This window comes from Thalassophryne amazonica, chromosome 8, assembly GCF_902500255.1.
Source record: "Thalassophryne amazonica chromosome 8, fThaAma1.1, whole genome shotgun sequence".
NCBI classification, from domain to species: Eukaryota; Metazoa; Chordata; class Actinopteri; order Batrachoidiformes; family Batrachoididae; genus Thalassophryne; species Thalassophryne amazonica.
The window spans coordinates 117,788,396-117,801,031 of NC_047110.1; the positions used below are offsets into that span (position 1 = coordinate 117,788,396).

General features: G+C 41.6%; 1 protein-coding gene across 1 annotated transcript in view; it reads left to right on the forward strand.

Moving 5' to 3' along the window:
• The window catches only part of LOC117515001 (laminin subunit beta-1-like), a 476,107-nt gene that overhangs the window by 275,340 nt on the left and 188,131 nt on the right, over positions 1-12,636 (forward strand). Inside the window, exons 41-42 of the mRNA XM_034175563.1 lie at positions 2,548-2,847; positions 4,890-5,107. Of these exons, the coding sequence (XP_034031454.1) occupies positions 2,548-2,847; positions 4,890-5,107 (518 nt within the window). The remainder of the gene's footprint in view (positions 1-2,547; positions 2,848-4,889; positions 5,108-12,636) is intronic.

The window sequence follows — 12,636 nt, forward strand, 5'->3', positions numbered from 1 at the left end:
TGTTTATTAGACCCCATTCCTACCAGGCTGCTCAAGGAAGCCCTACCATTATTTAATGCTTCGATCTTAAATATGATCAATCTATCTTTGTTAGTTGGCTATGTACCACAGGCCTTTAAGGTGGCAGTAATTAAACCAGTACTTAAAAAGCCATCACTTGACCCAGCTATCTTAGCTAATTATAGGCCAATCTCCAACCTTCCTTTTCTCTCAGAAATTCTTGAAAGGGTAGTTGTAAAACAGCTAACTGATCATCTGCAGAGGAATGGTCTATTGAAGAGTTTCAGTCAGGGTTTAGAATTCATCATAGTACAGAAACAGCATTAGTGAAGGTTACAAATGATCTTCTTATGGCCTCGGACAGTGGACTCATCTCTGTGCTTGTTCTGTTAGACCTCAGTGCTGCTTTTGATACTGTTGACCATAAAATTTTATTACAGAGATTAGAGCATGCCATAGGTATTAAAGGCACTGCGCTGCGGTGGTTTGAATCATATTTATCTAATAGATTACAATTTGTTCATGTAAATGGGGAATCTTCTTCAAAGACTAAAGTTAATTATGGAGTTCCACAAGGTTCTGTGCTAGGACCAATTTTATTCACTTTATACATGCTTCCCTTAGGCAGTATTATTAGACGGCATTGCTTAAATTTCATTGTTACGCAGATGATACCCAGCTTTATCTATCCATGAAGCCAGAGGACACACACCAATTAGCTAAACTGCAGGATTGTCTTACAGACATAAAGACATGGATGACCTCTAATTTCCTGCTTTTAAACTCAGATAAAACTGAAGTTATTGTACTTGGCCCCACAAATCTTAGAAACATGGTGTCTAACCAGATCCTTACTCTGGATGGCATTACCCTGACCTCTAGTAATACTGTGAGAAATCTTGGAGTCATTTTTGATCAGGATATGTCATTCAAAGCGCATATTAAACAAATATGTAGGACTGCTTTTTTGCATTTGCGCAATATCTCTAAAATTAGAAAGGTCTTGTCTCAGAGTGATGCTGAAAAACTAATTCATGCATTTATTTCCTCTAGGCTGGACTATGTAATTCATTATTATCAGGTTGTCCTAAAAGTTCTCTGAAAAGCCTTCAGTTAATTCAAAATGCTGCAGCTAGAGTACTGACAGGGACTAGAAGGAGAGAGCATATCTCACCCATATTGGCCTCTCTTCATTGGCTTCCTGTTAATTCTAGAATAGAATTTAGCTGCAGGCTCCTCTCCTGTGGAACCAGCTCCCAATTCGGATCAGGGAGACAGACTTTTAAGATTAGGCTTAAAACTTTCCTTTTTGCTAAAGCGTATAGTTAGGGCTGTATCAGGTGACCCTGAACCATCCCTTAGTTATGCTGCTATAGACTTAGACTGCTGGGGGGTTCCCATGATGCACTGTTTCTTTCTCTTTTTGCTCTGTATGCACCACTCTGCATTTAATCATTAGTGATTGATCTCTGCTCCCCTCCACAGCATGTCTTTTTCCTGGTTCTCTCCCTCAGCCCCAACCAGTCCCAGCAGAAGTCTGCCCCTCCCTGAGCCTGGTTCTGCTGGAGGTTTCTTCCTGTTAAAAGGGAGTTTTTCCTTCCCACTGTAGCCAAGTGCTTGCTCACAGGGGGTCGTTTTGACCGTTGGGGTTTTACATAATTATTGTATGGCCTTGCCTTACAATATAAAGCGCCTTGGGGCAACTGTTTGTTGTGATTTGGCGCTATATAAAAAAATTGATTTGATTTGATTTAATGTAGCCAACAGAGCCATCCCTTGTCCACACACTGGACAATCAGGTCTTAGTTCTGACACACAGACCTCTCACCAGACGTATGTGGCCTGCACTAAAAACTGGTACTGTGTGGCCAGATGGAGCCATCTCCAAACTACAGCTTCACATATACAGACTGGACCATATTTGCACAATCCGATACGGGCCAGTGACACCCTCGAACTACAACTCTTTTGGACTATATTAACTTCTACATGAGCAGTGTCACATTAAAGAAAAAAATACACACCTTTCCAAATCATAAAGTTTGAGACAGTCTGCCATCTGCACCACCAGTGAAGCTCTACCTTCAAGGCTGATGCCATGGCAGTGTGCAGCAAAATGTGTTCAGGAAGCCAGAAGTGACAAAGCAAGCGGCTGCAGGAACACTTCAACGTCACCTCAGAAACACTGACGTGCCAGCTGTCAAGCTCTCACTTGGTCCTGGAGATAAACCATCACTCACTCTGAGCACTGCTGAGGTCGGGGCCTCACTTCGACAGTCAGCAGGATCTGAGGGCATTCCTGGATTAGTCCTCAGGTCACGTGCCGAAGAACTAAGCGAGGTCGTCAGACATTTCAATGAACTCCGCCCCTCTCCACGACACTCACATGTCTAAAAACAAGAATCATGATTCCAATTGCCAAACAGTCCATGGTTCCAATGCTAAATGACTACAGGTCTGTTGCTTTAATGCCTCTAGTCATGAAGTGCTTTGACAAACTGACCTATCAAAAAATATCAAAAACTTTGAATATTTGATGAAAACACTTCTGCCTGCTTGTGGGACTGATGCTTTGTTGTTTTGTGTCTTTAAATGCACATCTCTCTCACCTGACCTCTCCAGGTGCTCACTGTGATGAGTGTTCCTCCGGTTACTATGGAAACCCAGGTGAGATTGGGGGGCTGTGTCAGCCATGCCAGTGTAACAACAATATCGACAAGATGGATCCAGCTTCCTGTGACCCCAAAACTGGCGAATGTTTACGCTGTCTCTACCACAGCGAAGGCACTGCCTGCCAACACTGCAAGTTGGGTTACTATGGCAATGCCCTGTTGCAGGACTGCAGGAGTGAGTATGCTGGATTGACTGGTTAAACATCAGGAACAATGGAATATTCTATCTGTTATTTCATATCAGTACTCAGGGTGCTGTCCCACTTGGATAGCACCACTTGTTGGAGAATAGACGGTGATGCAAATTTGCAACCAAGCAAGCGAATGAGCCGCAAATGGCAGTTGGTCTCTTACAGAATTAGTACTAAGTGCACATTGGCCCATCTAGCCGGAATGTTTGCCAAATGTCAGCAGAAGATATCTGCATACATATCACGAGTGCCATTCAAATGCCACACAATACGCTCACAGATGCAGTGAGCTGCTGATTTGCGCAAGAATGTTATGTAGCACTTTCACAGATGTCTAACACCAGTCACAGCTGAAATGATGACACGTTAGCATACCAAGTCTTCAGCTGGTGTTATCCTGCTATTATGTGAATAGACACTGTGGAAATTCCCTCGACTGTAGTCAGTAAGGAACAGCCCAGTAAATAATAAAACAAAATACAATTAATCATAAAATAACAATAAATAAATAATGAAGAATAATAAATGATAATAATAAAGCCTAGTGTGACTCCATGGAAGAAAAAATACAACAAGAAGAAAACTGTGAATAGGGTTCTCACCTACTTGTAGACTGATGTCACATAGGATGAAATATGTAATGTCCAGTTGTCCACGCCATCAAAGAGATCCTGGCTGCCACTGTCACGCACAGGATCGTGCACAGCCACCAGCCGCAGAATGAAATATGTAACGTCCAGTGGGAAGAGCTCCTGGCTGTCACTGTCATGCATGTCATGTGTGACATGCTGCTGTGGACAGATGTCCTCCTCGTCTCTTGGGAATGACTCATTTTTGTCCACTGCTGTGCTGAAGCCCACCTCTGTATATGTGGACTCTTACTGTGGTTCTCTATATAGAAATGAAAGATAATCCCACCTGGCATGGACCATGTATGCACACAGGTTGAGCATTGAGCCACAGCTGCTGGACTCCCTTAGCCACTTCCAGAAGTGCTGTCTCTCTCTGATCTTCTCCACTATTTTGCCATGCTCCCAGGTCAGCTTGTGCATGTCTCTCACGGGGGAATGTCAGAGCCTTAATTTTGTCTCCAATCCCTCACAATGTAGTTTCAGCCGTTACCCCTTCCAAAGTTCTCTCATGATTGTTGCACATTATGAGTTACGCAGACAACATTCAGGGGGCTTCCTGACACCCAGGATGGTTTTGCTAGTGTGTGGCCTGTGTGACAAGGACCCTCCTCACCACTGCCAGCTTTGAAATGTTCAAAATCCAGGCACGAGTGCAGCTCAAGCGTGGGAATTGCAACACCCAGTCTAGTGTTGGGCTTTAGTCCAGAAGATCATGGGTTCAAATCCCCGCCTGACTGGAAAATCACTAAGGGCCCTTGGGCAAGGCCTTTAATCCCCTATTGCTCCCGGTGTGTAGTGAGCGCCTTGTGTGGCAGCACCCTGACATCGGGGTGAATGGTAAAGCGCTTTGAGCGTCTGATGCAGATGGAAAAGCGTGATATAAATGCAGTCCATTTACCCAGTGAATGTTGCACATAATCAAGCAGTTTCCCTTGATATTGCTGTTTGCATACTGTTGAAACTCTGAGATAATCACAGTCAGTCATAAGCTGTCTGGGGGGCTGCAGTCAATGAAGATTTATTTGGTTTGATCAGAACTGGCTGTAATTTCCAGAGAAACGTCAGATTTTTTGGTGTAAAATCTCGTTGAAGGCTGTAGTGGATGACACAACACTCCCCATTGACAGCACACCAATTAGATTTAGTTTCCACCCCCCAGCCCAGTACCCATTACTTGTCCAAGGACACAGACAGGTCAAGTGATGGAGAATTTAACCAAAGTCTACCTAAATGGTTGCCAAACTCCTAAAACCTTGGATGACATTTCAAAAAATAATGAAAATATTGATCAAGTATCGATGAAATTTATCAATAGAGTTCATAAAAAATCTTCATTAACCTTGATAAGAGTTTTGATTAAACTGGTTGGTGTAACATGATGATGTCATCTGCAGAATGCGTGTGTAACCAGCTAGGTACCGTGGCAACCAACTGTTCATTACCAGGTGACTGTCACTGTGACCAGAGCAGTGGTCAATGTCACTGCCTGCTGAATGTGATCGGTCAGCACTGTGACCACTGTGCACCCGAAATGTGGAATATGACAAGTGGCAAAGGCTGCCAAGCCTGCAACTGTGACCCCAAGCACTCCTACGGGACATCCTGCAACCAGGTGAGGACTACTTGCGTCAAACTACCTCGCGCTTGTCTTTTCTAATTTTTGTAAAGTCTTTGTGGGTTTATTTTGAGTTGTTTTGTCATTTTGGTGTGGACAAAACAGATAACAATGGATAGAGACTGCTGCAGCTCTGCTTTGAACACAATCTCTACATTTGCAATACTTTTTTCAACACAAAACCCCACCATAGGGTCTCCTAGATGCACCCAAGATACACCCCCAATCTCAATTCTCTTTTGTACCCCTTCCCCTTGGACCTACCCCTACCACCAACCCATTAAAACACGGGGTAAGGTGAAGGGGTACGCCTCTAGCCCTTTGAATTGAGACACCCCTCTACCTTAGGAGAAAAAAAAAAACCTGCCGTGTCAAACTGCCGTCTTCACTGTTTGTCACCATGGCAACCAAAGCGAAACTTGTTGCAGTAGCCTGTATGCTCTTTTTATTTTCTTGCCTTTCTGTGTAAATACAAAGAAATAGAAGTAGTTGCAGATTTCTTTGACGCATTGCAATCATGATGTTAATCAAGTTAATTAATTGAATTAATTTGTAATTTATAATAACAATTAATAGCATTAATAATTAATTAATTAGCAATTGATCAATGCTAATTAATTAATAATTAATCAATAATAGTAATAATTAATATTGTCTGATTAATAATTAATTAATTGATTATTAATTAATTAATTAATTAATTAATTAGTAATTAAAATAAATAAACCCTTGAAATATATCAGTCTGTGTGGAATGAATGTATACATGATACAAGTTTCACTTTTTGAATGGAATGACTGAAATAAATCAACTTTTTCATGATATTCTAATTATATGTCCAGCATCTGTATGTATGTTGTGGGCTGCATCTAGTTCTGTTAACCTGATATTTCTTTTTCAGATTCTCCCATTTTTTTACATCCAGCCCTATTTCCTTTAGAAATTTCCTTGATAAATAATATCAGTCTGTCAGGACGTCAGGTTATGTGTTACACATACGTGTGTGTATGATTATTTTATTTGTCTTATTTTATTTTTATTTTATTGAAATTTATTGTTTTATCATGGTTTTATTTATTTATGTATTATTTTATCTTATCTATTTTAGTGTTATTATTGTTATTACTATTTTGCGTGTCTGCTTTTGCTGTGCAGCACTTTGGAGACTTGAGTCTGTTTAAATGTGCTTTATAAATAAAGTGGATTGGATTGGATAGATATTTTCCAACTTCTCCTCATTTTCTGCCTCATTTTCTTATTAGGAGTCGAGTGTGTTCAGGGCTCCTGTTTGTTTACTAAATACACACACGTGTTACAGACATTGAAATCCAACAGCAGGGGGCGCTATTATCCAAAGATTTATGAACATACAAATTAACCTGCTTATCCTTTATCATGATTTTCTCCGTTGTGAGATATAAAAGTGTCTTATGGTAGCGTTCGTGTGTATGTGCATTTAACGCCTCAGCGCACGAGCGACGTTATGATATTCTTCAGAACAACAATATACACAACATGCATCCAGCAGCAGACACGTTACTGTCATAGACAACTGCCTGTAAAGTTTTTTGGCAAGTTATAACTTTCTAAACGGTGTAATTTGTAATGAAAGCCGTTTACATTTATGCGGCTCTTTCTGTACCATGTTTGTTTCTGTGGAGACAGCGGTAAGCTCCTCCTACCCTCCAAACGGAGTGTGCATCCAGATTCACTCTGTTTGAAGGGGTTTGTAGCCCTCTGCCTCGCTCCAAAAAGACAACTGAGACACCCCTCTGTCTCTCGTGGTCGTGCAAAACGGAGGGTTAGTGGTAAGAGGAAGGGCCGAGGGTTAGAACTGAGATTCAGACTAAGTCACTAGCATTTGCTGGACCTGGTAACCACCAAAAGGACTGATCTAAACAGTGTCCTACTTTCACAGCACAGAATGAGACACTGCCTACAACCAAGGAAGCTATATTATATAACGGCTGAGTGGATCCTTGTCATTTGATTGGTGCTTTGTGTGTCACATCAATCAATCAATCAATCAATTTTTTTATATAGCGCCAAATCACAACAAACAGTTGCCCCAAGGCGCTTTATATTGTAAGGCAAGGCCATACAATAATTATGTAAAACCCCAACGGTCAAAACGACCCCCTGTGAGCAAGCACTTGGCTACAGTGGGAAGGAAAAACTCCCTTTTAACAGGAAGAAACCTCCAGCCGAACCAGGCTCAGGGAGGGGCAGTCTTCTGCTGGGACTGGTTGGGGCTGAGGGAGAGAACCAGGAAAAAGACATGCTGTGGAGGGGAGCAGAGATCGATCACTAATGATTAAATGCAGAGTGGTGCATACAGAGCAAAAAGAGAAAGAAACACTCAGTGCATCATGGGAACCCCCCAGCAGTCTAAGTCTATAGCAGCATAACTAAGGGATGGTTCAGGGTCACCTGATCCAGCCCTAACTATAAGCTTTAGCAAAAAGGAAAGTTTTAAGCCTAATCTTAAAAGTAGAGAGGGTGTCTGTCTCCCTGATCTGAATTGGGAGCTGGTTCCACAGGAGAGGAGCCTGAAAGCTGAAGGCTCTGCCTCCCATTCTACTCTTACAAACCCTAGGAACTACAAGTAAGCCTGCAGTCTGAGAGCGAAGCGCTCTATTGGGGTGATATGGTACTACGGGGTCCCTAAGATAAGATGGGACCTGATTATTCAAAACCTTATAAGTAAGAAGAAGAATTTTAAATTCTATTCTAGAATTAACAGGAAGCCAATGAAGAGAGGCCAATATGGGTGAGATATGCTCTCTCCTTCTAGTCCCCGTCAGTACTCTAGCTGCAGCATTTTGAATTAACTGAAGGCTTTTTAGGGAACTTTTAGGACAACCTGATAATAATGAATTACAATAGTCCAGCCTAGAGGAAATAAATGCATGAATTAGTTTTTCAGCATCACTCTGAGACAAGACCTTTCTAATTTTAGAGATATTGCGTAAATGCAAAAAAGCAGTCCTACATATTTGTTTAATATGCGCTTTGAATGACATATCCTGATCAAAAATGACTCCAAGATTTCTCACAGTATTACTAGAGGTCAGGGTAATGCCATCCAGAGTAAGGATCTGGTTAGACACCATGTTTCTAAGATTTGTGGGGCCAAGTACAATAACTTCAGTTTTATCTGAGTTTAAAAGCAGGAAATTAGAGGTCATCCATGTCTTTATGTCTGTAAGACAATCCTGCAGTTTAGCTAATTGGTGTGTGTCCTCTGGCTTCATGGATAGATAAAGCTGGGTATCATCTGCGTAACAATGAAAATTTAAGCAATACCGTCTAATAATACTACATGTATAAAGTGAATAAAATTGGTCCTAGCACAGAACCTTGTGGAACTCCATAATTAACTTTAGTCTGTGAAGAAGATTCCCCATTTACATGAACAAATTGTAATCTATTAGACAAATATGATTCAAACCACCGCAGCGCAGTGCCTTTAATACCTATGGCATGCTCTAATCTCTGTAATAAAATTTTATGGTCAACAGTATCAAAAGCAGCACTGAGGTCTAACAGAACAAGCACAGAGACGAGTCCACTGTCCGAGGCCATAAGAAGATCATTTGTAACCTTCACTAATGCTGTTTCTGTACTATGATGAATTCTAAAACCTGACTGAAACTCTTCAAATAGACCATTCCTCTGCAGATGATCAGTTAGCTGTTTTACAACTACCCTTTCAAGAATTTTTGAGAGAAAAGGAAGGTTGGAGATTGGCCTATAATTAGCTAAGATAGCTGGGTCAAGTGATGGCTTTTTAAGTAATGGTTTAATTACTGCCACCTTAAAAGCCTGTGGTACATAGCCAACTAACAAAGATAGATTGATCATATTTAAGATCGAAGCATTAAATAATGGTAGGGCTTCCTTGAGCAGCCTGGTAGGAATGGGGTCTAATAAACATGTTGATGGTTTGGAGGAAGTAACTAATGAAAATAACTCAGACAGAACAATCGGAGAGAAAGAGTCTAACCAAATTCCGGCATCACTGAAAGCAGCCAAAGATAACGATACGTCTTTGGGATGGTTATGAGTAATTTTTTCTCTAATAGTTAAAATTTTGTTAGCAAAGAAAGTCATGAAGTCATTACTAGTTAAAGTTAATGGAATACTCAGCTCAATAGAGCTCTGACTCTTTGTCAGCCTGGCTACAGTGCTGAAAAGAAACCTGGGGTTCTTATTTTCTTCAATTAGTGATGAGTAGAAAGATGTCCTAGCTTTACGGAGGGCTTTTTTATAGAGCAACAGACTCTTTTTCCAGGCTAAGTGAAGATCTTCTAAATTAGTGAGACGCCATTTCCTCTCCAACTTACGGGTTATCTGCTTTAAGCTACGTGTTTGTGAGTTATACAACGGAGTCAGGCACTTCTGATTTAAAGCTCTCTTTTTTAGAGGAGCTACAGCATCCAAAGTTGTCTTCAATGAGGATGTAAGACTATTGACGAGATACTCTATCTCACTTACAGAGTTTAGGTAGCTACTCTGCACTGTGTTGGTATATGGCATTAGAGAACATAAAGAAGGAATCATATCCTTAAACCTAGTTACAGCGCTTTCTGAAAGACTTCTAGTGTAATGAAACTTATTCCCCACTGCTGGGTAGTCCATCAGAGTAAATGTAAATGTTATTAAGAAATGATCAGACAGAAGGGAGTTTTCAGGGAATACTGTTAAGTCTTCTATTTCCATACCATAAGTCAGAACAAGATCTAAGATATGATTAAAGTGGTGGGTGGACTCATTTACTTTTTGAGCAAAGCCATTCGAGTCTAATAATAGATTAAATGCAGTGTTGAGGCTGTCATTCTCAGCATCTATGTGGATGTTAAAATCGCCCACTATAATTATCTTATCTGAGCTAAGCACTAAGTCAATCAACCATCAATCAACTTTTTTCTTGTATAGCGCCAAATCACAACAAACAGTTGCCCCAAGGCGCTCCACATTGCAAGGCAAGGCCATACAATAATTATGAAACACAGTCTACGTCTAAAGCAACATAACCAAGGGATGGTCCAGGGTCACCCGATCCAGCCCTAACTATAAGCCTTAGCGAAAAGGAAAGTTTTAAGCCTAATCTTAAAAGTAGAGAGGGTATCTGTCTCCCTGATCTGAATTGGGAGCTGGTTCCACAGGAGAGGAGCCTGAAAGCTGAAGGCTCTGCCTCCCATTCTACTCTTACAAACCCTAGGAACTACAAGTAAGCCCGCAGTCTGAGAGCGAAGCGCTCTAATGGGGTAATATGGTACTACGAGGTCCCTAAGATAAGATGGGACCTGATTATTCAAAACCTTATAAGTAAGAAGAAGAATTTTAAATTCTATTCTAGCATTAACAGGAAGCCAATGAAGGGAGGCCAACACGGGTGAGATATGCTCTCTCCTGCTAGTCCCCGTCAGTACTCTAGCTGCAGCATTCTGAACCAACTGAAGGCTTTTTAGGGAACTTTTAGGACAACCTGATAATAATGAATTACAATAGTCCAGCCTAGAGGAAACAAATGCATGAATTGGTGGACTTTACTTTTTGAGCAAAGCCGATAGAGTCTAATAATAGATTAAATGCAGTGTTGAGGCTGTCATTCTCAGCATCTGTGTGGATGTTAAAATCACCCACTATAATTATCTTATCTGAGCTAAGCACTAAGTCAGACAAAAGGTCTGAAAATTCACAGAGAAACTCACAGTAACGACCAGGTGGACGATAGATAATAACAAATAAAACTGGTTTTTGGGACTTCCAATTTGGATGGACAAGACTAAGAGACAAGCTTTCAAATGAATTAAAGTTCTGTCTGGGTTTTTGATTAATTAATAAGCTGGAGTGGAAGATTGCTGCTAATCCTACGCCCCGGCCCGTGCTACGAGCATTCTGACAGTTAGTGTGACTCGGGGGTGTTGACTCATTTAAACTAACATATTCATCCTGCTGTAACCAAGTTTCTGTTAGGCAGAATAAATCAATACGTTGTTCAATTATTATATCATTTACCAACAGGGACTTAGAAGAAAGAGACCTAATGTTTAATAGACCACATTTAACTGTTTTAGTCTGTGGTGCAATTGAAGGTGCTATATTATTTTTTCTTTTTGAATTTTTATGCTTAAATAGATTTTTGCTGGTTATTGGTGGTCTGGGAGCAGGCACCGTCTCTACGGGGATGGGGTAATGAGGGGATGGCAGGGGGAGAGAAGCTGCAGAGAGGTGTGTAAGACTACAACTCTGCTTCCTGGTCCCAACCCTGGATAGTCACGGTTTGGAGGATTTAAGAAAATTGGCCAGATTTCTAGAAATGAGAGCTGCTCCATCCAAAGTGGGATGGATGCCGTCTCTCCTAACAAGACCAGGTTTTCCCCAGAAGCTTTGCCAATTATCTATGAAGCCCACCTCATTTTTTGGACACCACTCAGACAGCCAGCAATTCAAGGAGAACATGCGGCTAAACATGTCACTCCCGGTCCGATTGGGGAGGGGCCCAGAGAAAACTACAGAGTCCGACATTGTTTTTGCAAAGTTACACACCGATTCAATGTTAATTTTAGTGACCTCCGATTGGCGTAACCGGGTGTCATTACTGCCGACGTGAATTACAATCTTACCAAATTTACGCTTAGCCTTAGCCAGCAGTTTCAAATGTCCTTCGATCAATCAATCAATCAACCAACTTTTTTCTTATATAGCGCCAAATCACAACAAACAGTTGCCCCAAGGCGCTCCATATTGTAAGGCAAGGCCATACAATAATTATGAAAAACCCCAACGGTCAAAACTTCGATGTCGCCTGCTGTGGCCCCCGGAAGACAATTGACTATGGTTGCTGGTGTCGCTAACTTCACATTTCTCAAAACAGAGTCGCCAATAACCAGAGTTTGATACTCGGCGGGTGTGTCGTCGAGTGGGGAAAAACGGTTAGAAATGTGAACGGGTTGGCGGTGTACACGGGGCTTCTGTTTAGGACTACGCTTCCTCCTCACAGTCACCCAGTCAGCCTGCTTTCCCGGCTGCTCGGGATCTGCCAGGGGGTAACTAACGGCGGCTAAGCTACCTTGGTCCGCACTGACTACAGGGGCCTGGCTAGCTGTAGAATTTTCCACGGTGCGGAACCGAGTCTCCAATTCGCCCAGCCTGGCCTCCAAAGCTACGAATAAGCTACACTTATTACAAGTACCATTACTGCTAAAGGAGGCTGAGGAATAACTAAACATTTCACACCCAGAGCAGAAAAGTGCGGGAGAGACAGGAGAAGCCGCCATGCTAAATCGGCTAAGAGCTAGTAGCTACGCTAAGATAGCGGATTCCTAAAAACACACAAAGTGAATAATGTGTAAATAATTTAGAGGTGATTCAGCAGAAGGAGTGCTTTAGTTAAGGCACGTAAAGATTACACTGGGAAACAAATCGTAATCTAGATAACTAGATCAATCTAACTGCGCAGATTAAACAGCTAACAGATACAGAAAAACACCGCTGTGCTCCGGAACAGGAAGTGATAC